This window comes from Phoca vitulina, unplaced genomic scaffold (genome assembly GCF_004348235.1).
Source record: "Phoca vitulina isolate PV1807 unplaced genomic scaffold, GSC_HSeal_1.0 scaffold82, whole genome shotgun sequence".
Classification (NCBI taxonomy): Eukaryota; Metazoa; Chordata; class Mammalia; order Carnivora; family Phocidae; genus Phoca; species Phoca vitulina.
This window is the reverse complement of record NW_022589785.1, coordinates 1,104,035-1,131,012: the sequence shown is the minus strand read 5'-3', so window position 1 is coordinate 1,131,012 and position 26,978 is coordinate 1,104,035. Positions and strand designations below refer to the sequence as shown.

The 26,978-nt window shown below is 48.4% G+C and overlaps 1 protein-coding gene across 4 annotated transcripts in view; it reads right to left on the bottom strand.

The window, feature by feature from the left end:
- The window catches only part of SEZ6L (seizure related 6 homolog like), a 178,584-nt gene that overhangs the window by 15,083 nt on the left and 136,523 nt on the right, over window positions 1–26,978 (bottom strand). For all 4 annotated transcript variants that reach the window (XM_032395098.1, XM_032395099.1, XM_032395100.1 and 1 more), the window contains exons 10-12: window positions 15,185–15,381; window positions 9,693–9,887; window positions 6,796–6,987 (exon numbers count right to left, since the gene is read on the bottom strand). In XM_032395098.1, coding sequence (XP_032250989.1) covers window positions 6,796–6,987; window positions 9,693–9,887; window positions 15,185–15,381 — 584 coding nt within the window. The remainder of the gene's footprint in view (window positions 1–6,795; window positions 6,988–9,692; window positions 9,888–15,184; window positions 15,382–26,978) is intronic.

Sequence of the window (26,978 nt, the reverse complement as noted above, 5' to 3'; positions counted from 1 at the left end):
GGTAGCTCTATTTTCAACTTTTTGAGGAACCTCCATACTGTTTTCCAGAGTGGCTGCACCAGCTTGCATTCCCACCAACAGTGTAGGAGGGTTCCCCTTTCTCCGCATCCCCGCCAACATCTGTCATTTCCTGACTTGTTAATTTTAGCCATTCTGACTGGTGACTCACAGCCTGTCTTATCTGGCTTTGGCCAGCCTCACCAGGACCATCTCTCTGCGTTCTCCTCACCTCCAGTGGTTTCCCATTCCCCAAACTCACCTCCCTGTCTCCCACCTCTGGCCGCACATTATGCCTGGGCACCATCGAATGTCCCAGGATGTGGAATCTGGCTTAAAATCTGTGTTCCACTACGTACTCGCTGTGTGACCTCCAGCAAGGGCCACAACCTCTCTGAGCCTTGGTTTTCCTCATCAGTAAAATATGAATAACAGTGGTATCTGTCTCATAAGGATTTGGGAGATTAAATAAGAGCATGAATATAAGGTGTTTAGCATGTTCTTGGCAGGCTGTAGGTGTTCAGTCAATGATGGATGGCCATGTTGTCAAATTATGAAATATTCTTCTTGCTCCTCACCTTACACCTTACCTGCCCAGCCAGCCTGGTTAAGTCTGGTCTTTCAGTACTCAGTCCTCATTTCTCTGCCTCCAAGGAGCCTTCCCTGGTGCCCTCCACCCCAATAGAATCACTAATCTTCCTAGTTCTTCCTCCACACCAGCACTGAACACACTGCATTGTATTTATTATTTAATATATGTTTTCCTCGCTGGAGATGAACCTGTTAGGACATGCTTGAAGCTCAGGGCCTGCTCTATAAGGACTATCATATATGATCCTAAATTATACAGTAGGAGCATAATAAATGACACCTGGCAGCTTAAGACATACTGGAGAGTTGAATCCATCCCTGGTTTAACCTATTCCAGGCTCTGGACTCCAACTTCCCTGCCTGTTACATAAATGGACTGGACCAAGACCCCATCTTTAGCTGAAATGTGGCTGGGCAATGACATTCCCACTCCAGCGATGTACCCACACTTGGAAATAAGATCATCTAAAGCAGGTTTTCTCAACCTAGATGCTACTGACATTTTGGGCTGGGTAATTCCTTGTGGTGGGGCCATCCTGCAACGTCCATGTTGTAGGACGTGGAGCCACATCCCTGACCTCTACCCACTATTTCCTTGTTATGACAACCAAACATGTCTCTAGGAATTGCCATTGACAAATGTCTCCTGGGAGCAGTGTCACCCCTGGTTGAGAATCACTGATCTCGGCTCTTAAACAATTCCGTGAGAACTCATCCTGTTCTTTCTTAGGAGTACAACTGAGTTGGATTGGCGGTCTTAGAAACGATCACAAACCTACCCTCGTTTCTATTTTCCTCCCATTTCTCCCCTCTCCTTAACTATAGGGGAAAATGTACATTTTTTGGGAGCACATTTGAACAAAATGTCAAAATCAGCTTCCCCAGGTATTGCTATGAATGGTTTGTAAGATACCCCACAAATAACGAAGCGCTGAAACTCTGTGGTCATTAGCAACTGGCGGTAGCCGGGCACTCACTGTATGCCACACACGTTGTTATGAGCTTCTATATTTATGGCTGGAACCATCATCCTTTTTGATGAGGATGCCGGTTTGTTCAAAGTCATCCAGCTAGCAAGTGGCAGATCCGCTGGGTTTGAAATCCGGTGCATTTAATGGCTCTGGGGTAGTGGCCCGGGGTGGGGAGGACCTTCTTGTGCCAAATCCCCTAGGCTATCATGAATTCCTCTGAGCTACTGCTTTCTCAGAGACAGAAATTTCTAAATGAAAATGGGGCACCCAGCTGGAAGCCGGCATGGGGGCCAAGGTGAGGCCGCTGGGGACGACATCATTGGAAACTTTTATTATGGCCACAGTCTGGCCATGTGGGCTCTGCCCCGGTCAAGAGATCGCCACGTCTCATTTGTGGTGTTCTGAGAGCAGGGCGGTGAAGAGCCAGGGCCTCCTGGGAATCCCTAAGTGTCTCCCTGGGGAGCCACCCATAAAACCCTTGCTGAATTTGTAGGCTCGTCATTATTTTGGTGGTGCGGTTTATATTGTCGGGATGGGAGCCTCAGGAGTCAGGTACCATCAAAGAAGGGAAGTCGAAACAATGACCGCATTTAGTACCGCCAACAACATCAACGGTAGTAAGGGTAGCAAGTACTGTCGTTTCTCGAGCCTGCAAAAACCCATTGGATATAATCCTGGCAAGTGAGTTATGTATTCGGTTCTACAAAGAGATAAAGAGATCATTTCAACAAGCTGCTGCAAGTGCTGTGATCAATGCAACTGTAGGAGCCATGGGAGCTTACAGGAAGAGAAACATGACCTAGCCTGGGCAGTCAGGGCGGCCTTCCTGGAGGAGGTGATTTGGGGATTCATTGTTATTTCCTTCACAGATTTGGCTCTCCTCCTCCCATCTCCAACAGACTCCAGGCTCCATGAGAATGTGGATCATGTCTGTTTAGACACTGCTGTATTTTTAGGGCCCTTGCCACACAGTTCCCAAACTGTGCATCGAGGCACGCCAGGGTGCCACCATGAACAGCACCCCTTTGAGATTTTTCAAAATTTTGAGGAGACAAAGGGACATCTCCCAGACCCATGTGAATGGTGCCAACGTTAGACAGAGCTACATTTCTTTTGATGATGCCCTGTCTTTGCAAAGCTGGGTTTTTTTGCAGGGGTTACACTAAAAAGCAAGAGCTCTGATAAAATCAGTGTGGAATGGAATGAAGGTGGTCCAGTCTGACGCCAAAATCTAAGAAATTTGGTGGAGCCCAAGAGGCACCCACACCCCTGTAGCTATGATTCTAATTATTTAAGAATGCATTAAGAATCATGGGGTCCTTGGGGGACTCAGTCGGTTAAGCGTCCGACTCTTGATTTCAGCTCAGGTCATGATCTCGGGGTCGTGGGATTGAGCCCCACATTGGGCTCCCTGCTCAGGGCGGAGTCTGCTTAAGATTCTCTCCCTCTGCCCCTCCCCCTCCCCCTGCTCCCTCTCAAATAAATAAAATCTTTAAAAAGCGCAATCAAAATCAAATCTTGTAATATGTGCATTACTTTTTCAAATGGCTCCTAAGTTGTCAGGATATAGCTACTTATTAAGTTGTTTGGTCCTAACTACTTAACAAATGGCACTGTTAGGTATTTTGGTCTAGGATATTTACCAAAAAAATTCCTGAGACGCCAAGGGTACCGTGAATTGAGAAAGTCTGGACATGCCTGTGCCTTCATTTGGAGGCACTTTTTGAATAATTGCTTCAGTTGCTTCCAACTGCCCTGCCTGGCAAGGAGTATCATTCCCTTTTCACAACTGAGTGCTCTGAGGCCTAGAGAGGGCAAGCTACTGGCCCAAGGTCACCCAGCAGAGCTGGGCGGGAGGTGTGTTTGGCTGTGAATTCCAGACACTTCCTTGCTTCCATGCTTGACCTGTCAGTTCTTGAAGGAGTCAAAAGACATGGTTTGGAGTCCCAGCTGGACCAAACAATGGTCTTGAGTGGGTCACCGTGAACAGAAGCTACAGACATCCAGAGCTTTTACAACTGGCTCTGTGCGTTTCATGAGCTTGTTGGTGGAAGATCTTTGTCCAGATTAAAGCACCAGAGCTTTGCCCAGAAGCTGGGACTGCAGAGTGATAAGGTGGGAAAATGCTGCTTTTGGGCTTAGTCAGGCTTCAGCTGGAATCCTGGGTTCTCGCCTTCCCTGCTGTGTGACCTCAGGAAAGCCGCTCACCCTCTCTGAGCCTCCTTTGCCTGCTTTCAAGTGAACACAGGTACTGCCCATACAGTTTCATGAGTGTTCAACGTAGTAATGCTGGGGAAGGGTTTGGCATGGTGAAAGAGCACATCCTGTGGGGCATTTCCCCCCGTTCAGCAGAGGAAACATTTTAAAGCTATAGCTGCCCAAAAACTCATCCTTGGAAACACCGTCAGAACCCGGAGACAGCCTGCCTCTCCCTCTGCCAACCCCCCCGACCCAGAATTGACCAACCTCTTGCCTCGCATCTCCTGCCAGCCCGTAATGAGACTGGAAGCGCATGCCGGGCGCCTCTTTGGGCTTCTGGGAAGATCGCATGTCTCCTGACACCCAGCCTGGCTCGTGACTCATTAGTGCGGGTGTCAGGGAAGCTGTCACAACTGAGATTCCAGGGTAAGGCGGCCCAGGAGGGAGGGAGGGAGGCTTGTGTCTCCAAAACCCAGCAGCCAGCGCAACCCAGAGGATCTTCGGAGGCCATGCCTCATTAGGGAAGTGGCTTTTCTTTCTTCCTTCCTTTCTTTCTTTTTCTTTTTCTTTTTTAAATGATACCTCCACCTCTCAGTACTTTTAAATAAGCTTTTATTTTTAGCTTCTCATCTCTGGGTCTCTGCAGCTTGACTGGCTCAAGCAGCTTCTGATCACCCTGGAGGAAACGGGAACTGAATGGGGGTTCTGGGCTGCCTTAGCGAAGTGCACCTGACATGGGTGAGGGGGTGGAGCACTTCGAACAACAGAAATGCACTGTCTCACAGCTCTGGAGGCTGGAAGTCCCAGGTCAAGGTGGCCTTCAAGGGCCACATTCCCTCTGAAATCTGGGGAGAAGGATCCGTCCTTGCTTTTGCTTCCTCCTAGCTTCCAGTGGTAGTTGGCAATTCTTGGTGTTCCTAGACTTGCAGGCACAGAATGGTGTTCTCCCTGGGTCTCTGTGTTCAAATTTCCTTCTTCTTGTGAGGACACCTGTCACTGGATTGGCACCCATCCTAATCCTGTAGGGCCTCACCTCAACTTGATTACATCTGCAAAGACCCTCGTTCCAAAAAAGGTCCCAGTTACGGTACTGGGGTTAGGATTTCAGCATCTCCTTTCGGGAGACACAATTCTCCCTATAATGCACTGTGAACTTGGCCCAAAGGTCTGGGGACTAGGAAGGGATGTGCTTGTGGGTGAGGGGTTAGGGCCATAGGCTGCAATTTCGCTGGGACATCCCTGCCTGGGTTTGTCCCCAGTCACCCACGGTGAAATATATCGGGGCAAGGCTGGTGGAAGGGGCTGGGGGCTCCAAGACTGGAATCCCAGCTCTGCTCATGAAAAAGTGTTGTGACCTTAATCACATGTCCCTGTGAGTCTCAGCGGCCTTTAAACACACACATACACGCATGCACGCACACTTACATATGTATACATGTATATAATGTATGCATACACATGCCTATACATTCACACACATATATAATCTGTTTAGCAATGTGTTTTATTTGTTTACTTATTTATGGGGGGAAGATTTATTTATTTATCTGAGAGAGGGAGAGCATGAGTTGGGGGAAGGGCAGAGGGAGAGGGAGAGGGAGAAGGAGAAGCAGGCTCCCCGCTGAGCAGGGAGCCCGATGCGGGGCTCGATCCCAGGACCCTGGGATCAGGACCGGAGCCGAAGGCAGACGCTTAACCGACTGAACCACCCAGGCGCCCCAGCAACGTGTTTTACACTTTCAATAAACTGTAACTATTGTTGTCTCTTATCACCTTTGAGCTTTAGTTTTCTTAGTATGTTTGCACGCACACACACATACATAGACTTACATTCACAAATGCATATAATCTGCTTAGCATGATGTCTTACACAATCAATAAAGAGCAACCATTATTATCTGTAAAAGAGAGCAGATGTGTCTTTTGTCTGAATGACCCATCAGCTATACCGTATTTTACCTCTGAGACGTCCTTAGCTCTGAAATTCTAGGACCTGGACTAAAGAGGCAGATGGGGACCCATGGTGTGAGGTCCAAGATTCCTTGTTGCACGTGAACCCAGAATAAGAAAGTCCCTCTTTGCTGTGCAGAAGCTTTTAATTTTGATGTAGCCCTACTGGTAGCTTCTGGAACTTGAGCTGGCTGAACCCTTAATGGAGCTGCTCACAACATGCTCATATAAAATATGAGCGCAGCCGACGGTCTCTCAAGTCCAAACATTGTGTGAGGCTTTGTTCCTTCTGCGTCGCCTCCTGTTTCCTCTGAACAATGGTTCTGATCCCTGGTTGCACATCAGAACCCGGGGTGGGGGGAGGCGGCTTTGAAAAACCTCACTGCTCATGCTAAGCCCCAGACCAGGAGCATCAGAATCTCCAGCGAGTTTGAAAACTTCCCGAGTGATTCCATGCACAGTCAGGCTGAGCCCCCCTGGACCACCGCTCTCAACCCTCTCTCCTTGGCAAGAATAGTAGTAATTCCTCCCTTGTCAGAGTGACTTCGGAAGACTTTTTTTTTTGATTCTTTATGATTAAGAAACCCCCAAAGTCTTTTCTTAACCAAACATCTGCCTTAATGGCTTCACGTAGATAAGACCAAAGAAGAGTTTAAATCCACCAATTTTGTGTCCTGTGGATGGCTTGATTTTCAGCAGAGTCAGGCAGCTCTGGGTTTGACCTTGGCCTCCACTGTTAATGGGCTGTGTGACCTGGGGTGATGATTTCACTACTCTGAACTTAGTATCCTCTTCTTGCAAACGAGACAACAGTGCCTTGCTCACAAGGCCACTGGAGGCAGAAGGGAGGGACATTCAGTAAAGGACTTAGCCCAGGGCCCAGTAAATGTACCGTAAATGTTATAGTATGCAATGTACCGTAAATGTTATAGTATGCATGCGTCCAATCTGCCAGCTATGATCAGGGGATAGTAATAACAGTAAGCGCTCTCGAAGGGTGGAATGCCTCCTCCTAGCAGCCCAGCCCTCCACCACGAATAAGAAGAAGCGAACCCCCATCTGCTTCAAGTCAGCAGCTAGGACTCACAAACACAATGGGGTAGGCGAGACGTCCAGATGGGCGTGCCAGTCTCTCGGCTGTAGCAGGTTAGAAGAGAGCTCCCTTCCAGCACAAAGCCGGGGTTGCATGTGTATTGGATGGTGGTGCCCACCAGCAGCACGGGATCCGAAATTAAGCGGGTCGAGTGGTCCACTTCCCCGGGGTCGGTGCAGTACATAACTACGGACGAAATCAGACCAAGAGGGCGTTAGGACGCTTGATGATCACAGGTTTGCTGAGAACTACCGGATGATCTGGAAAGTTTCCTAACTTGATTCTTTTCTTGTTTGGAAGATAATGCCTCTGAGCTCATCAAAGGTGGTTGGAAAAGAAGCCAGGATGAAAGAGACCCGAATTTAATTCCATTTATAGGAAGTAGCCCAAAGAAATGTTTGCATCTGGACCTACATACGAGGATGTACATTGCACCGTTATTTGTAATGGTAAAAAAGAAAAAACAAAACAAAACAAAACAAAATGCAGATCCTTTAACAGGGGAAGGGTTAAATATGGAACAGCTGTTCTATGAAATCCTGAGCAAGCACCAAAGAGAGCAAAGTGAGGAGGCCTTCACTGCTTTCTTTGTGGTGCCTGAATCTAGTAAAACAAGCATCGGTTATTTTCAATTAAAAAATCAATATACATAAAGGGAAAACAATAAGCCAACTAAAAAAAGAATGAGGTACACAACATGTGTGATATGAAAAAGTATCTGGATTACTGAGTTGAGAAAACAGCAGTGGTAAAATATCCTTATCTATAGCTGTTTCTGTACGAGTATCTCTGTGTGTCTACACACGCACAATAAGCATGTACCTATGTATGTCTATTTGCGTATGTGTAACACACAACGCAACTGGAACAACATAGAATAAATTTTTAAGAGCAGCCTCATTTCTGGAGAGGAAGATCATGAGGGATTTTCACTCTGTACTTCGTAATTTTACTACTGCTTGAGTTCTGTAAGTAAGCACCTGCTACTTGCCTAATGGGAAGATATGTTTAGGTACATCTTTTGATGTCGAGAGTGTAGTTGAACCAATGAATGAATGAATGAAAGGCACTGACGACCCCCAGGGATTTCTGGGGGGAACCCCACTGTTCTCAGGATGTTCTGCTGTTCTTATTTCACTAGAAGAGAAGCCACTGGGGCAGGTTGGTGAGTCTCTGTCTTAGATGCAGAGTGACAGGCAACCAGCATGGGAACATAAATGCTGATATCCAGAAGGGGCCCAATGCAAATTCATTTGCTCTAATTTGGGTCTTTTCGTGGCAAAAAGTGAGGCAGTTGAAGAGTTTCCCAGAGAGAGCTAGTTTATGTCCCCGCCAAGCCTTTAGAACCCATTAACACAATGGGTCATTATTATTTAAAACATTTTAAAAATCATCATCATCATTATTATTTTATTTATTTATTTTTTTAAGTAGGCTCCATGCCCAGCATGGAGCCCAATGCGGGGCTTGAATTCAGGAGCCTGAGATCAAGACCTGCACTGAGATCAAGAGTTGGATGCCTAATTGACTGAGCCACCCAGGTGCCGCTAAAAAATCATTATTATTAAAAAATTTTTAAAAATCATCATTATTCAAAAGATTTAAGAATCATTCTTCAAAAAATTTAAAAGTTATTAATATTCAAAAAATTTCAAAAATCATAATTCGAAATATTTAAAAATCATTATTATTCAAAAATTTTAAAAATCATTATTAAGGCATGTATGTTTAAAACATTTTATAAAGTAATGATGGGGCTCCTGGGTGGCTCAGTTGGTTGAGCGTTCGACTCAGGTCATGATCTCAGGGTCATGAGATCGAGCCCCACATTGGGCTCCACGCTCAGTGAAGAGTCTGTGCTTAGTCTGCTTGTCCCTCTCCCTCTGCTCCTCCTGCTCGCACTCTTTCTCTATCTCTCTAAGATAAGTAAATACGATCTTTGCGGGAAAAAAAGTAATGATGACGTAGATCATGTTAACGTATCTGCGATGGGTCTCACCATCCATGGCGCTTCTCATTGTTGGTTTTTTTATTTTCCATCATGATACACACATACACACACCCACCCACATACTGTTGTGGAACAAGCAGATGTTTATGTAGCCAATTTTGAGGATTTTTAGCAAGCTTTTTCATGTTTCCCCCAATTATAATTAATTTTTTTTGCCTTTGGAATATTTGTGACAGGAATTGCATATAACCCCCACCCCCCTTCCCCAATACCCTCTTTCTCCGCTGACACTTAATATTTCTTATCGTGCAACTGGTCACTCAAGGTCGAGCAGGGCTACCAAAGTATCCCCAAGGATTCCCAGCGAGATGGCTGCAGGACCACCCCACCCCTACTAAGATTCAGTGTAGAAACCAGAGAAGCACCCCCCTTTTCTCCCACTTTTCAAGACACCAGGCGCAGCTATCACCAGCCATGCCTAGCCCACACTCCTGAGGGCAGCAAGCAGAAGGCGCCAGGAGGCTGGGATGGGTGCTCTCTGGATGAAGCCAGCTACCTGTGACAGGGATTTTGAACCGGGGCTCCAAGGTCGAACTTAGATTGGTCTTGTGTGGCTACTACAGGTATTTTAATGACGAATTTGAATGATGTTTTCTACGAAGGTTTCACCGCAGTCTACAGCACTCCCTATTGTCTCTCCCTCAGCCTATTTCCCTCATTTACATTATCTGCCAGGCTTCTGGAGGCCCCTGAATCTGACACCCCTGCCCTAGAGCTCTAAGAGGACATTTGTGAGCTGCGCCAGCGAGCTGGTGGAGTAGGAGGGAGGCCAGATCCTACATGAAGTGACTTCGCTGCATCTACTTGAAAAATACTCATTGGGAGGGATTTACCCCCCCCCCCCCACCGACCTAGAAGAAGAAAACAAGATGACTCTTACTTTTCTCACAAAATGGGGGGTCGCTGCTCCAGCTGAGGTCCCACTGGCAGGTGAGGGTGTCACTCCCCACTATGTCATAGCCCGGGTCACACTGGTACGTGATTCTGGCTCCTCTCACAAGCTCCGTATGAGAAGTGGTTTTCCAGCCATTCTGGATCTCTGGCAGGTCTGAGCAGGAATCATTCCTTGATACCTCTTTAAAACAAAAACATCATCCTTAGATGAGGAGGTGGGCTTTTCTGTGTGGAGTTCCATTTACAAATGTCAGAGGAAAGAGCAAACAGAAGAAGAAGTCTCCAGAAATAAGTAACACACTTCAAAATCCCTTAAACCACAAAAACTCTGCTATAGTGAGATTTTATGGTAAGCTCTTCCTTACCAAGCATTCTTTTGGTTTGACTAAGTCAGTTTAGGATTTAGAGAGAGACAGAATCCTAGCCCTGCCACTTATTAGCAATGTGATTTGGGGGGCAACCCCCTCTCCCTGTGTCTCAGGCCCTCACTTTTCATGACGCCCACCCCACCCTGTCATTCTCACCTCCTGGAATTCACATTCTCGTGTACTCCCCGCAAAGCCCAGCAAGGCTGATGTGCACAATCAGCAGGCTATTGCAGAAGTGATGATGTGTGGCTCCCGAGGCTAGGTCATAAGGGACGTTGAGAAGCTCTCCCCTTGCTCTCTGGAGAGAGCAAGTGCCACCCGTGGGGATGCTCAGGCAGCCATCTGGAGTGAGCCATGTGGAGAGAATCTAAGGCCTCTTGCCAACGACTGGTGTTGACTTGCTAACCACACTAGCAAGCCATTTTGGAAATGGAGCCTCCAACCCCACTGAAGCCCTCAAATGAATACAACCCTGGCTGACATCGTGACTACAGACTCATCATGAGAAATCCCCAGTCAGAACCATCCGGCACGAACTCCTGAATTCTGGACCCACAGAAAGTGTGTGATCATAAATGTGCATTGCAGGGCGCCTGGGTGGCTCAGTTGGTTAAGTGTCTGTCTTTGGCTCAAGTCATGATCTCCAGGTCCTGGGATCGAGCCCCGCATCGGGCTCCCTGCTCATTGGGGAGTCTGCTTTTCCCTCTCCCTCTGCCCCTCCCCCCAACTCATGCTCTCTCTCTCTCTCAAATAAATAAAAAAATCTTTAGAAAAATATGCATTGCTAATTTGGGAGGTAGCAATGGTAGCGAACACACTCAGCCTCATTCTAAGAATGTCTGTAGATTCATGGGTTTGATGGATTCTTAATATATGTTTTTGTAATACAGATTAAGATAAACACTCAACTGTTGAAATAAAAATAATTATTGGTGCATTCTTTAAATCATGTTGCATATCATCAGCGAACATTAACCACACTCCAAAATAAGCTACACACAGCTCATTATCACAGATTGGAATAATCCTGCCTTCCTTCTGCAAATCCTCATTACTGAGGTAGCAAAGCAAAGTCCACTATTACTGTTCTTGCTTCCAAGTGCCCACTGCACAGATTTTGAGAAGAGAGCTAATTATGCAGTATAATTAATCTGCAGTTCTTATGTGCTTCTGGGGAAAGCAAAGCACCTTCCCTGTCTGCAGGAAAGTCATTCTGAGAAACAAGCGATGGCTTTTCCTGGGATTTCATCATGATTTTATTTGGGGAACGGAGATCTCAGGGGTGTCTGCAATAAGAAGGGGAGAGGGAGATGGCTTCCGGAATTGCTTCGTGGGGAACAGGAGCCTCTATTTTTAGGCCTCTGGAAAATCAGCCAAGCCCTGGATTTAGGACACAACTAAAAATGCTCAAACTGTGGTTGAAACAGGAGTAGATAATGGGTATGTGGTCTGCCTTGTGCCAAATGCCTCGAGACTGAGAAAGGTTTGCTTGTCTGACTCTTCAGTCTGAGCCAGCACGGTGACATGCTCCCGTGGGACCCCCCCCCCCCGCCTTTGTGGTGTTCATCACATTCATGATTATCGAGTCGGGGACACTGTCATTCCGATCTTGTTTACTAATTCAGTGGCCTTGCCTAAGTCAGTTAGCCTTCCTGTTCAGCTCCTAGACTCTACCCCCAGAGACTCTGATCCAGAAATCTGTATGTTTAGCCAGCATCCTGGACGTAGTTTCTGGCATCATCATTCTTGTGGGCCCTGAACTTTGTGAAGAATGAGAAAACTGGCTTAAGAGTTGGAGGACTTCCCTTCTGGTCATTGTTTTAGAAGCTGTGTGACTCCAGTCATGTTGATAAACATCTCTGAACCTCATTGTCCCCAATCGTAGAGTTGAGACAAGAATCATGACCTTGTCTATCACTGAGGGCAATGTGAAAACTAATTAATGTGCACTATATGACACTTAGATGAGTTTTATATGGATTCATTCATTTGTTTGATTAACATTTTGTGAGCACTTACTATATGCCAGGCACTAGGAATACGGGGATCTGAAGTCATGTTCCCAGTCTCATGGTCAAGATCAGCATCATGGTCCAACTTTTAGGTAAAAGAGATACCTAAATGCACTGAGTACATGCCACCATTTGCCAGTCTCATGGTCAAGATCAGCATCCTGGTCTAACTCCGGGGCAAAAGAAATACTCAAATGCACTGAGTACATGCCACCATTTACTGGTCTTATGCTCATGGCAGACCTCATCCTAGGAACCACTGTCATTTGAGTGGAGTTGACCTACAATAAGGAGCTTACTTATTATCCTAACATTAGAGGAATGAGCACACAAGTGACCAATATCTCTTTGAAAAACACTGCTTGCTCATCTCTGCTTTTTTATTCCCTTGCCTCCATGCCCTTGGCCACAGACACTGACAAAGCACAAGGAACAATGAGGAGAATGGTTCTTTGCTTCTGTCTGGGTAAAGCAGAATTATGGGAGGTCAGAACCAGGTAAGCCCAGAGTGTTCCTATGGAAGGTTCTACCAGTAGTCCTAGCAGATTAGCCTTGGCCACATTGCAGAGCTGGGTGTCGGCCTTGAGATCATTTTAGGAGCTTCAGAAATCTCCAGATGACCACAAAACCCCATGACCCTTCCCTGTGATCTCTCTGCTCAATGAGAATTGCATCTATGTCTGGTTAAATCCCTGGGTCCTGGTGCCTGGTGCAGGGCCTAGCACGTGTGAAGAGACTCTTGTGGACCAAACTCTCTAGAAAATGGAGATATGCATTTGAAGATGAAAGAAAATAATATATGGAAGAGTTCCTGCCAATTTCAAATTGTCACATAAGTCTGAAGTTTCAGCTTCAATAAAGAGGAGCACCTCCTCTTTAAGATGGCGCCAAACTGAATGTTGGCCAGACTTCCGGGTTAACCTTGAGCAGCCTTGGATAGGGTCAGATTTCTGTCACTGAGCTGAAATGGGGTTTCAGAGTGTTATTGCTGCTGAATGGGGTTTTGGAAGACTGACTCAGACACCAGAGGAGACAAATGAGCAAAACTATGACCTCATCTTCCAAGTAGGAGGCGGGGGGCAGGCGAACGAGGAGAAGAGAAGTCTAAGGAGAGAAACTGAAGCCAAGTCACCAGAAACTCTCCCTCCAAAGGCAGCTGACTCTGGACGGCACATCGCCTGGGCAACCAGCACAAGCCGTCCCCCTGTACCCAGGGCCCTGCCCAGTAAAGAGAGGGGAACCCACAGAAAGTAGCAGCAATAACACTCCGAAAACACTTAACAACACAATCAAGGGGAAAAAGGTCCCCGAGAAACAAAAAAGATCAACACTTGTGTCTGTCCCTCTGATAGATGTACACAGAGTGGGCAGGGATGAGAAACATCTACCAGCTGGAAACACACACACAAAAAGGCAAGGGACTTATTTTCACATGCATATGGCTCTTTGAGACAGCCAAAGGTCAAGGAAGTGGCTTGTATTTTAGAGGCAAGAGGTGGGACACAGATAATACTTTATATTAGAGATGGATGGGCAAGTCTTCAAGCCAGGGAGAAGAAGGAATCACAGACATGGAATCTGCCTCAAGCCAGAGGATCTTTGATGGTGGGTGTGGTAGTGGGGGGACTTGGTAGAATGAAACCCCGTTTTTGTTCCCTTTTTCCGTCCTGGAAATCAAGATGTCTGCCTCGTTCCTGGGTGACCCAAGCAAGTTCTCTGATTGCTGGCTGAATCCTGCCCATTGAAATCCTCAAGGTGCAACCACCCACCATCTTGGATGTCAAAAGAGGTGAGGTCTTAAGTACCCCCTTGTGTCTCCCAAGTTCTCCGCTGTTGCCAAGAATATCAGGGGTAGAGAAACGCTAAGAGCCAGGGGAGCCAGAAAGCCCGGGTGTGAGCCTCAGGGTCTGCCCCCGACGAGCAAGTCCTTTATCCTTGGTGGCCCAAGGCTTCTTCTGCTGTGACATGATAGGGTTGGAGCAGAAGCTCTGTCAGTTCAAATCCTTTCCGGGGCTGGGATTAGTGGGACTTCACATCGGTCCCCGGGCTGCCGGTGGCAGAAGCAGTTGGGTGGGGGTGGAGGTGGGGGTAGGGACAGAAGGAGTTCTGTTTGGGCCATGTTTAATCTGAGATGCTGGTTAGACATGCAAGAGGGTAGTTAGCAGGGATTTGGGTAGAGAGTTCATTGGGAGAGGTCAAGGTTGGAGGTACAAATTAGGGGCCAAAAGAACACAGAGAGGCATTGTATAGGACCTTGGGACTGGAGGGCAGTGTATGGGGCGAGAGTCTAGACAGACAGAGGACAGGGCTCAGGGTGGAGCCTGGGATTCTCCAGTGTTCCGCGGAGGGTGATGGAGCCAGCAATGAAGAAGGGGGAGTCACAGGTGGGGAATGAGGAGGGAAGGCTATGGATGCAAGAAATGGTAAGAAGAGGGTATTGGATGGCCAAGTGTGAACTTGGCTTGAACTTCATAGCAGTTGTTTTGGGTTATGTTTCTGTTTTAATGTGAAGGCGAGAGAAATGGTTTGGAAGCCACATCGAAGAGCAAGGAAGACACCTCTTGCTTCCCTGGGTCCTACAGTACAGGAGGTGGGAGAGAATGTGTGATCTCCATTGGATGGGGTTACAGGGGAAGAAGAGCCCTTAGGGAGAGCCCAGCTTCAGTTCAGGCAAGATGGTGGAGATGCTGTTTTGAGAAGTTGCAAACGCAAGAGTGTGTGCTGATGAGAGAGTCCCAGTTGACTACAAGGGAAACACTGCAAATCTGAAAGTCACGAGGCATCATCTACTAAGTCCTGGTAACGACCCTCTGGAGCAGCTATCAGTTTTTCCATTTTACAGATGACAAAAAGGAGGCTCAGAGAGGTTAAGTGACTTGCCCAAGATCACACAGCCATTGATAGCAGTACTAAAACTCAAACCCTGGTGCTTCCCACCAGAGAGCCCAAATGTTTAAAAACTACACATACTTATTGTGCCAATAAATTAAAAGACCCGTGTAGCACAGAACCCTCCAAAAGACATATCTAGAAGAAACCATCTAAACACACACACACACACACACACACACACACACACACGGACTGGAGACACTTACCTACGTAGTTCATGATAAATCCCTGGCCTTTCCCAAAGATGAGGCCAGCAGGGTCCGAGTGGAACTGGATGGTTAAGTCCGGTGTGGACGAGTACAGCTTCTGGGGACCACTGTTCCCAAGGTACTGCCCCAAGATGTGAGGCATGACCTCATCGCCATCATAGATAGTCAGGATGTCGCTGTTGCTCAGGTTCAGGCTGGGGGGTGGGGCAGAGAGAAGAGGAGGGGTCCTGTGAAACACAGTTATGGGCATTCAACAAGCCTTTGATTTATTTTTTCAGGCAACACACAGGTTTGTGAGGTATACTTGGTGGCAGGCGCCAGGCTAGGAACCGGGGTTGAGGTAGGCAGAGACCACAGATGCGAGCAGGACATGCTGATCCTGCCCACGAGCACCCACGGTGCCTGGGTTTGGGGAAGGACTGGGTTTTTGAAGACTCACGCAGGAGATGGTCTTCCCTACAAGAGCTCATTGCACAGTTGAATGCTGAATTGTAAGTAGAACTGCCTTCAATGCCAGTGAAGCTGAGTGCCCCGCCCTGGGTTACCTGCTGGGGGTGTGGCATGGGTCTTCCCTTCTTCTCGGATGCAGAACAAGCTGACTGCATTTTAATTAGAACCTGCATCTTCCATGTCAGGTGAAATGAGCCTTCCAATCATTATGTGGCAAAGTCCTCAAAATCAAACCCAGGTATCTATGATGTTTAGGGGATGGGGTGGAGGGCGGGACGGAGGCACCTTATTCCTGAAATACGCTCAAACCTGCTATCAATATTCATAACATGAAAGGACGACCCATTTCCAAAGGCTGGAATGCAGGAAAGCACCTTGACACTAAATATCAGGACTGCAATGGACAGTTAATAATCCAGAGAGCACTTCCGTGTACTGCAAACACATGTGTCATGTGAGGTGTGCTGGATGAAAATTGATCTCTGATTGAAAGAACGCCAGATAAGTCAGCGTTGGCTGCCTACAGATATTAACTCATGCCTTTTTTCCCTTCCATTCTCCTCCTTCCCCCTCTCTTACATCTTTCACCTTTGCTTGTGTCCTTCTCCCTAATATTTTTGAATATCTCCTATCTGCCAAGCTTGTGTCAGGGGACACAAGAATCTCAGAGCGGTGGTAGATTTAGACTAGGAAACCAGGGATTGTGGTAGCAATTACGATCCAGGTGAGTGCAGAGGGAGGAGACGGGGGGGCATCCTGGAGGCCCTCCTGGAGGAGGTGATGCCTGCTTCAGATTTTCAGGAAAGATTAGAGGGCTAGAAGGTTGATAAGCAGGGGTTGGTGAGATGACAAAGCACAGGCAGAAGGAGATAGGGATGGAGATCTTGGCTCTTAAAGGAACTTGCCCAGTGGTCAGTGATCCCCAGCTGTGGGTATAGACATGGAAGCCTGGAGGGCTATAGGAACCAGACTCTGAAGGGCTTAGAGAGCCAAGTTTATGTGTTTGGATGTCATCTGGCTTGGGATGGGAGCAAACAGACACTGTCTGAGGAGAGGCATTCCAGGAACTGGCCCTAAGCGAAGTTCCTAGAACTGATGCAGAGTACTGATAGCCCGCCCTCCTGACAGCGTCATCCAGCACCCCAGGACCGTGTTCTCCTTCCCCAGTCTGGGAGGGCGGAGGAGGGGTGGAAACCACCCAAGCCCGTGCTTCCTTCTGGTAGTAAGAACAAAGCAACAGAAACCCAAGGAACATTGTGGAAGGGTGGCTCCCAGAGGGCAGGGGATGTATTCACAGTGATGTGCTCTGCAACACCTCTCATATTCCTCATGTAAAGTTGTCCCCAGGGCCGGCTTAGGGAGATTCCAACTGCCCCCATGGCCGCCATCAGCTTCCCTTGCACCACCCCCAAAACACCCTCTCCTAACAAAAGCTGTCCGCTGGTTTTGCATGTGGGGCTTCAAGACAGAGCCCCTCGCGTCATACCCTCTGCCAGTTTCCAGCGAAGGCTACAGCCTCTAAACCCTATTGTATTGAAATTCTGGAGTTGCCACCTTCTCTTGCACACCATAGGTGCTCGGTAAATGCTAGGGTATGAAAGAGCCTGCCAGAGAGGCTTTTTGACAGCAGAAACCGTGTGGTTGAGGTCAGCTCTTGACCTGTGATAGGGAAGAGCCTCTTAACTCTAAGAACCATGAAAACATCAATCGTCCGCAAAAGTGCTGGATTCGGCTGGTGTGAAACATGGTAGATCGCCAATATTTATTTCTTAAGCTGACTTCACAGCTGATCTGCTGGTAATAGTGAGTTCCAGAGAGTCTGCAACTTGGCTTTACTCTATCACTCATTTCAATGATCTAAATGCAGCAGAAGCATCTTCAAGGGGGCAAATAATTTCATTCGAAAACCCTAGCATGGCTCTTTGTAAAGTAGGAAGTAGCAGAGCGCGCTGCCTTGGAAATCAGCAAGCTCTGGTTTGATTCTTGGCTCTGATACTTGCATGGAGGGTACCAGGTTTTTTTTTTTTTTTTTGAAGTTCCTTGTCTGTGAATTTCCAGTCTATGTCCTGGGCTTTCGGAGTGAGGTAAGGCATCCTGAAAATCTGGGACCAAACGCCAGATGTACTGAGAGCACCTGAGCAAGTCTGGTCAAGTCATTCGAATGTTATGTCGTGTCACTGTGTCGTTATGAACATCACCATCACCATGACCATCATCCTTACCATCATCATGGTTGCCATGATCACGCTCTCTTTAGACCGCTGTTTACACCAAATGACATCAGATGACTTCCATCAGTAGTTCTCAGTTAGGGGTGGTTTTTTTTCCCCAGGAGACAGTTAGCCATGTCTAGAGACATGGTTGTCCCAACTAGGGGGGGTGCCACTGGGGAGGCGATGAGAGGGATACTGTTAAACATCCTACACTGTGCAAGATAGCCTCCCACAACAAAGAATTATCTGGTTGAAAATGTCAATTGCACTAAGGTTGAGAAACACTAATTTATGTGAATGCCTTTTGTAAACAGTGTGCAACAGACTATTCACTGTAACTTCTATTGTCCTGGGATTTCCGCAGAGGTCCCCTAAGCTAAGAATAAGCAAATAGCATAAGAAAAAGCATTCTTACTTTTTTAAAGGGCTGTCCGGTCAGGCTTTCTCGTGAGAAGGAAGCAGCCCACCCAGCCCCTTCCCACTGCAGAATTCCCAGCCCGAGGAGCCCTGTGGAGGATGTGGGAAGTTTGAAAATGAATGAGGTTCAGGGCTCTGTGATTAGTAGACTGAGCCACACTTGTTATGACCAGAAAACCTATAAAAATGAAGCTTCCACCTGAGAAGTAAAAAAAAAAAAAAAAAAAAAAAAAAAAAAAGTAGACCATGAATCAAGGAGCAGTGAAAAAATGAGGTTTTTCTCTGCCGAATCCTTCTGGATCCACCTTTTTGGTAGACGAGTTCCACCGATATATGCAAATGCTGGTAATTGATCCCCTGCTCATCTCTAAGACAAGCCTGCATTTCGCCTATCCGTCCAGCATATTTGATACACCAGGGGCATCCAGGGTCCCTGCCGCTGGACCGTCCTCAGCAACTGAGATGAAAATGCAGACTTAGCAGCCCAGAGACTGGCCTGGGGCCAAGAAGGGGCTTTCCACTGAGGACCCGAGTGAGATGTTGACCAGAGACCATCCAGGGAGGTGCTGAGAAATCAGGATGTCAGCGTGACTCCAGAACAAAGGGGAGGTGGACAGGTGCCGGCAGGCAGGTGGGTTTGATGGGACTGGAATTGGGTGTAGCAGGTCCCCCTCAGGGAGGATGCCACAGGGCCAGTCCCTGCCGGCTCCAGCCCCTCTCTGCTGCCAGAGGGCAAGGATTTCTTGGAGCTCCTGCTAGGAGACCTCAGCTTCTGGGTCTCCTTCTTGCCCTGTCTCCTCGGCCACCGCCCTTAGTTTTTCTCCATCCCTTTTCAGTTGGACTGTGGGACAGCACCTCCTTCGTGGCCCCAGTCCTCTCCTCCACAGCCAGATGAGTCCTTCTGAAACATAAATCCTGCCCCTTCACGGAACAGATGAACGGAGAAGCAAAATGTGGTGTATCCCTACAATGGACTATCATTCAGCCACGAATAGGAATGAAGCACAGACACATGCTATACCATGGATGAAACTTCGACTTTGGGCTGAGTGAAAGAATCCCGTCCTAAACGGCCACATGGTGCATGGTTCCACTGCAAAGAAATCCCCAGAATAGGTAAAGCCATAGAGACAGAAAGCCACTTGGTGGTTGCCAAGGGCTGGGAGGAAGAGTCTGGGAGGAACGGAGACCGCTGGCTTAACAGGTGTGGGGTTTGTTTTGGGGAGGATGAGAGTGCTTTAAAACTAGATGGAGGTGTTGATTGCACAACACTGAGTGTAGTAAATGCACTGACTATAGAAGTTAAAATGGTTAAGGGCACGTTATGCAAATTTTACTTCAATTACAAAGACATTATACCTCATCTCAGGGTAAAGTGCAAAGTTTTGACCTTAGCTTCAGGGTTTCCCTGTACCTATTTTCTGCACGCCCTTACCTCCCCACAGCTTCATCCCTCACTATCTCTTTCAACCCCAATGTTTTACACTCCAGCCAGAATCAATTACTCATCAATCTCTCTCCAAGGAATGTAGAAGCACCTGCAAGGTTTTCCACAAGCCATTGTCCCCTCTAGCCTGAATCCTTATTTAGCCTTATGGCTGTAGACCTGGTTAACTCCTCCCCCCCTCATCCGCATCACAGTCTTCTGTGATTTACTCATGCATGGAACCCCCACTGCCCCATCTGAGTCTGGGCTGGGGGCCCCTTCTGCGCTCACCCCTCCTACGGAGCTCAGGACTCGGCGCTCCAATGGTCTGGGGCATCTGCACAGACCAGAAGCTCCCTGAGGCTGAGGGCAAGTCAGTCCAGCTCACTGCTGTCTGTATCCCCAGCTCGGCACCGTGTTGAGTGTGTGTTGGATGAATCAGCACCAGCCCAGGGGCAAGTGTCTGGATCTGAGCCTCAGCTCCCACCCAGGGTGGGCTGTAGCTCTGACCTCATCTCTGCCTGGGTCCTTGACCCCAAATGGACTTACTTGCGCCAAACTTGTAAGGTGAACTCCTCTCGTCCTGGCTGCTTTCAGCACTTGCCTCCACGGGTTAACTGGGAAGCTCTAAACGACTGGAGCTGCCTCAAATGATTTCTGCCCCATCCGCCTCCTTGGCCCTGATTGCCTACATCCTCCATTCTTTTTCAGTATGCTGGTTGCCAGAATCAAGCTTGGTACCATGACACCCCTACATTTCCTGATAAGCCACTCCAATGCCAGCCCATGGCCTTGACCGGCTGGGTTGTAGCTCTCTCTCCCTCTCCACCTTGACCCTGCTCCAGGCATATCCTGCAGCCCCTTCCAGGGTCTGAGCAGCCATCTGTGGGCACACTACCCAGTGCTTCCTCTTCTGGTGTTCCCTGTCACCTCCTCCTTGTCTCAGGGCCAGATATTTGAGAAAAGATCTTCCAAGACCCTTAGCTTTGGAATAACAACAATGCTGCCTACTGAGTCTTAAGCACTCAAACAGCAACTTCACTCTAAAACTTAGGATCATCCCCATTTTATAGATCAGGAAACTGAGGCTCAACTGGGAGAAACCACTTGCCCAAGGTCACAAAAGAATCAGACCTAAGTCTGTTGGATGCCAAAGCCTGAGATGTGAACTATTATTTTACATGATGTCCATGAAAGCCACATGTACCTGTCTCCAAAAAGTGTGACTCGGGGCGCCTGGGTGGCTCAGTCGGTTGAGAGCAAGACTCCTGATTTCAGCTCAGGTCATGTTCTCAGGGTTGTGGGATCGAGCCTGGCATCTGGCTCTGCGCTCAAAGGGGAGTCTCCTTGAGATTCGCTCTCTCCCTCTCCCTCTGCCCTTCCCCACCAAGTGAAGAAATAAAATCTTTTTTTAAAAAGTGTGACTAGCTTCAGTCTGGTATCAGAAAGTGTGAAAAACATTACAAATAAAATCTGTAGGATGAGGAAGCCCCATCTCACTGCCCCTGGCATCCTGCTGTACCTTACGTTCTTACGACAGCATTACTAAAGTCCATTCGATTAGATCCATCATTTCAACTTTCTTTTTCTTACCAAGGTAATATTTCTTCTCCCTACAGACTCCCTGTGTTGAAAGATTGTCTCCTAAACATTTTACATTTCCTGATAACGATTAAATCTGCCTCATTTTGTTGTCATTATCGATGGTGTATAATCGAATATGTAATAAAACCAGCATTAAACTGGTGACTTAGTCTGGGGGGAGGGCTTTATTTTGGCAGAGAGAAAGTTTCTGTTACATTTTTTAGGGTACTTAAAAAGAGTCTGGGCGCCCGGCTGGCTCAGTCGGTGGTGCATGTGACTCTTGATCCTGGGTTCGTGAGTTCAAGCCCCACGTTGGGTATAGAGATTACTTAAAAGTAAAATCTTAAAAAAAAAGAAGAGCCTGTGAAGGGTGCATGAGAAACTCTAGTTACCGTGGTTGCCTCTAGGGAGGGGCACAGGAGAGGAGGTTATTTGCTGTGGAAAGTAGGGAAACTTAATTTTCACAGTAGACTTTTCTGTTCTTTGGAAGTTTTTAAATCTTTTTAAATTTTTTGTTTTTTTTTTAAATTTTTTTTTGACAGAGAGATAGAGAGAGAGAGCACAAGTAGGCAGAGCGGCAGGCAGAGGGAGAGGGAGAAGCATGCTCTCCGCTGAGCAGGGAGCCCGACACAGGGCTCGATCCCAGGATGCTGGGATCATGACTTGAGCTGAAGGCAGCCGCTTAACCGCCTGAGCCACCCAGGCGCCCCTGTACTTTTGGGTTTTGAATCATGTGAATATATTACCTCTTCAAAAAGGATAAAAACAGCTCGAGGGATCCCCATTATTGTTTTCACTAGGGTCTAGAGAGCCAAAGAGATTAGAGTAGCATACAAATTTGATTGTGACACAAATTAGCAAGCCCTTTTCTAGTGAAGTAATTCTTCTCCTGGTCAGCAGAGGGCAGTGTATGCCTAAGCATGGTATAGACTGCCATTCAGGGGCAGCAGGTGCTCCCCATCCATACCTCAGCCAATCAGGGGCCCGGATGTGGGGGGAAGGTGGTGGGTGAGCTTTGTAATTGTTGAGCTGCAGTTAATATTCCACAGAGGATGTAGAAAGAAATGATGAGCAAGCCACCTTGCTTTTCTTTATTCCTTTTTAAACAAATGGCTGACCCTTGCTTAGAAATCTTGCCTTTAAAAGGCTTTCCCCAGTGGCATTCACGAGATGATTTTAGCTAGACAAACGTATTTGAAAATGTCTAATGGTTATGTATTTATTTAAATGTGAATTAGAAAAAATATATAAATATATGGTCTGCACATCAAACTTCTAATTTCATGGACATTATTTTGCTGAGAGTAAGCCAAGTGAAAAAGCAAGCCAATTTATATGCAGTTTAAGGGGAAAAAAATCAGAAATAGCTGGTAATAGAATGGGGCTGTGGAAAAAGTAAAATTAAGCCCCCAGAATAAAGTCCAGTTTCTCAGCCTTTCTGGACTTCCTGGGGGTCTGCCGTCGGGCCCCCAGCCCACTTCTGGTGTCTCAAATGTCTTTGTACACCAGACCCTTTGCAGCCCCTAGACCTGCCTCAGCCTGTGCTGGTCCCTTCATCTGGAATAAAGGGACCTCACCTTTCTGCTTGACAACATTTTACAAATCCCTTAAGCTCCTTCGGTGCTCCCTACCCCACCCTGCATTTACAGCCATATGATAACTAGCCAAGGTTTCCATAAGGCTTCCCGCATGCCAGGAGCTGTTCCAAGCACTTCACATACCATTTCTATCCTTGGACAAAGCCTGTAAGTACCACTGTCCTCACCCATGTCACAGAGAAGCAGACCGAGGCACCCAACAGTGAAGAAGATACTACAACTCAAAGAGCTGGTCGTAGAGGACAGCCAGAATCCAAACCTATGTTGTTGGGAGGCAGACCCTCTGTCGGCTCCCACCCCAGATTGCCCAAACTCCCTGAAGTCACATGCTCTTTTATTTTTTTAAAGTTTTATTTATTTATTTGAGAGAGAGAGCGAGCGAGAGAGAAAGAAGCACACTCCCCGCTGAGCAGAGAACCGGATGCGGAGCTCGATCCCAGGACCCTGTGATCAAGACCTGAGCTGAAGGCAGATGCTTAACCGACTGAACCACCCAGGCGCCCCTGAAACTACATGCTCTTCTACCCCGTATCCCCGGAGCCCAGCCCAGGGCTTGGTGCAGTGAGATAAATGTCATTTACATGGATGAATTTTGGTGAATTTTTCTCCATTTTCCAGATGGGCAAACTGAGGCTCAGAGGGCTTGAATGACTTTAAGAAAACACTGTGTTGCAATTCAGGCAGGACCTCCATGGGACCGTAGAGATGGTGGTTAAATAAACCATAAGCTTTAAATAAAGCGGGGGGAGGGGGGAGAAAACCAAAGCCCATAAATGCAGCGTTAGGTACATTGAAACTTTTCTAAAAAGACCTGTTCAGAGTTCCTTTGTGTCCATTTCTCGTCGGATCCCCTCAACCACAAAGCGATGTCATGAATCCCATTTTACAAAGGAGTAAACGGAGTCTAGAAAGGCTCAGGTCCCAAGGCCTCTGCGCTCCTTCATGATGCCGCGCGGCCAGCGCCGACAGCCCTCCGCACCGTGGAATTTCTGCAGATCCAGTGCTCATATGGTTTCAATTAAATTTGATAAAATGGCAGACAGAACAAGAAACCGTGCTAACTCCAGGGAGGACATAAAAGACCAATCTTTCTGGCTCCCTGAAAGGACATCTGAATGCATAAAAAATGCAGTTTTCTTATTGCCTTTTTTGTGCTTTCTCTCTCCTGAGACATTCACCAGGCGCCCTTTGAGGTCAGGCTCAGAACCAGCCTTGGCCAGTGGATCTCAGTCCTGGCTGCATGTGAGACTCTCTGGGGAGATTTGGACCCTCCCCATGGTGCTTAGGCTGCACTCCAGACCAATCAGACCCTCAGCATCTCGGGGGTTGGGCCCCGGGGTCAGTGTCCCTCAAAATTCTCCAAGAGGCTGCACCAGCAGCCAGGACCCAAAGACACTGCTGTGCTGTGGTTTCAGTGTGGAGGAGGCTCAGACTCTGTTCTCCACCGCCTTCCCTCCCTACTCGGGTTTCTCCACCTCTCCCCCTCTCCACCAATTCCCCCTCTCATCCCCAAAGAGAAAGAGAAGAATGAGACTCCCGTGCTGGACATGCCTTTCTTCTGGGACCACCCCCGGGCCGAGCTGCTTCTCATTTCCACATCGCTGGATGGGGCCATCTCCGAACAAGGCGTGCAAAGCTTTGTCAAGGTCAATGACAAGACATTTCACCACCCAGCATCGTGGATCAGGAGAAAACCCAGCAGCTCCTGGCTGGTTTGCCTACGAAAAAGTCAGTCTTTAACCAGCCTGGTGATTTGCTCCATCTTGAGAGGCAGTGCTAAGAGAATGGGCTCTGATTCAAACCTTCGAGGTGCCGATTTCTAGCTGCGTGACCCTGAGAAAGTGGCTTAACCTCCTGAGCCTCAGTGTCCTCACCTGTAAGATGGGGACGATATTGTGGAGAGCTGTAAAGGAGATAATTAGGGCCAGGAATTTGATTAAAAGAGCATCTTTTGCCTTTAAGAGAATATTTGTGATGAATGATACAGTCGTGCAAAGGGATGAGGGGACAGGGGTAGGGTGCTGTGGCAGCGAAACCCGGTGTCAGGAGGTCGCGCCGGGAGCCACCCCCTCTGCCACTTCCCTGCTTTGTGACTATGGATGAGTCTCTTGCCCAGCCTGGGCCTCAGTTTCCCCAGATGATAATCTCAGAATCCATGAACTGTAAAAAAATGAATTAACAATGGCCATGGTCTCCTTGTGCTTCATGCTTTCCTTCTATTCGGAAAGTTGGACCCCACATTTCCCCCCTTCCGCATTCAGCAGCGATGAAGGCATCAGGGTGGGAATACCAGGATTCAGATGTAGGTTGGTGAAGCCTGGGCCTCTGGGACCCAAGTGTGACCACGGACAGATCTGTGGCCCTGCCGTGACTTTCCTGTGTGGAGATGCCCACATCTCTTCCTCTTTCTGGAGAGGAGTTTCTTCAAATATATAAAGTTAGTGGGTGGGCTCTGAGGCCTTCTTCATTAGGACCTCTAAGTCAGGGTGCAAGAGCTGACCCTGAGAGACCATCATTAAAACATAATTAAATAAGAGCGTAATTAAGGGTGGATTGGGATTTGTGGTGTGTGTGTGTGTGTGTTTGTGGTGCGAGTGTTTGTGTGTGGTGTGTGGTGTATGGTGTGTGGTGTGTGTGTGTGTATGTGTGTGTGGTGTGTGTGTGTGTGCGGTGTGTGTGTGTGAAGTGCGTGGTGTGTGCACGTAGGGGTGGTGATACCCATGTGCACACACACACACACACAGACACAGGCGGTGGCCCCGGGCTCCGCGCGGCTGGAGGAAGATGTTACCGACCGCGGCTGCATGTGTCCCTGTCATTCTGAACCCCCATCACGACGCGCACGGAGAAGGCACCCGTCGTCGCGCCTGGTATGGCTCGGCCGAGCGGCCACAAGGCTCCGCGGGGCGCGTGGGTCGCGTGGGCCGAGCGCAGGAAGCGTCCTCCAGGGCCAAACCTCAAGGGCTCACCCGAGCTCTCCCGGGAGGCGCCACGTTGGCGTCCAGGGGCCTCCCCGGGCCACGGCCGTCAGGGGACCACGGTCAGGGCCTCCGGCCGCACGCACTGTCCACACCGCGGCGTTGACCATGCCGCTGGCCCGCTCAGAACTCTCCAGGCCGCCGGCTGCCATCAGGATCGCGTCGCTTCCACTCCGAGAGGCAGGGCTGAGAGGTGGTGCGGCCCACGGGCCCAGCATCAGGCAGCCGGGTCCCAACCCTGGCACCCCCACGTCCAGCTGGCCAGCCACCGAGAGCCCCTCTGAGCATGTGTGTCTTCCTCGGTGACGCAGGGGACCTCAGCGTGTGGACTCCTTGGTTGCTCTGAGAATTAAGTAAGCTGACCCAGGTACTGGGCACACGGAGAGCCTGGCCGGCAGGAAGGGCTCGATCCGTGGGAGTTGTTATCTCTGGGCCTCGGGTAATCTAGGGCGATAGCAGCCACACGGTGAGCCCTCAGTAAACCCAGCTGAATAGTCAGTGCGCGAGGCCACTGCATGTCAGGGCTTCATAAAACAAGCAGCCGTGTCTCCCCAGGGTGTCAGTCTAATTGCACCCGAACGCCCTGAGCTCTAGGTGTGCACCAGCAAGGAGGACGGCCCAGCTCAGGACAGGGGGTGGGTCCCCTCCCGGGTGGGTCCCCTCCCACAGCTGCTCGCGCCATCACCAGGGCTGGGAGGAGCATGGAGGGGCTGGGGCAGGAAACAGGCAGGTGTTGTGGGACGATCTATCCTGGAGCTTGTGATATCCTGTCACCAGCGACCACGCCACGGGGAGCAATCAGTCAGGTGGATGCCTGGCTAGAACTTTTCCATGAACCTTCTTGATTCCTCACTGTCACACCAAATGCCACGCTCAGGGGCAATCAACCATGGTGAGAGCATGAGTGTGTGTGTGTGTGTCTGTGTGTGTGTGTGGTTGCATAACGGAGCTTAGTGTTTGTACATGCTAGGAGTAAGAATTCATCATGGTCATCACCATCATAGCTGCCAATTAAATTACTCAGTGTGTGTAATGTACCAGGTCCTTGCCAAGTGTTTTATCCTCTCGGACTCTAAGAAGCGGGTACCTTTACGATCCTCATTTTAAAGATAGGAAACTGAGATT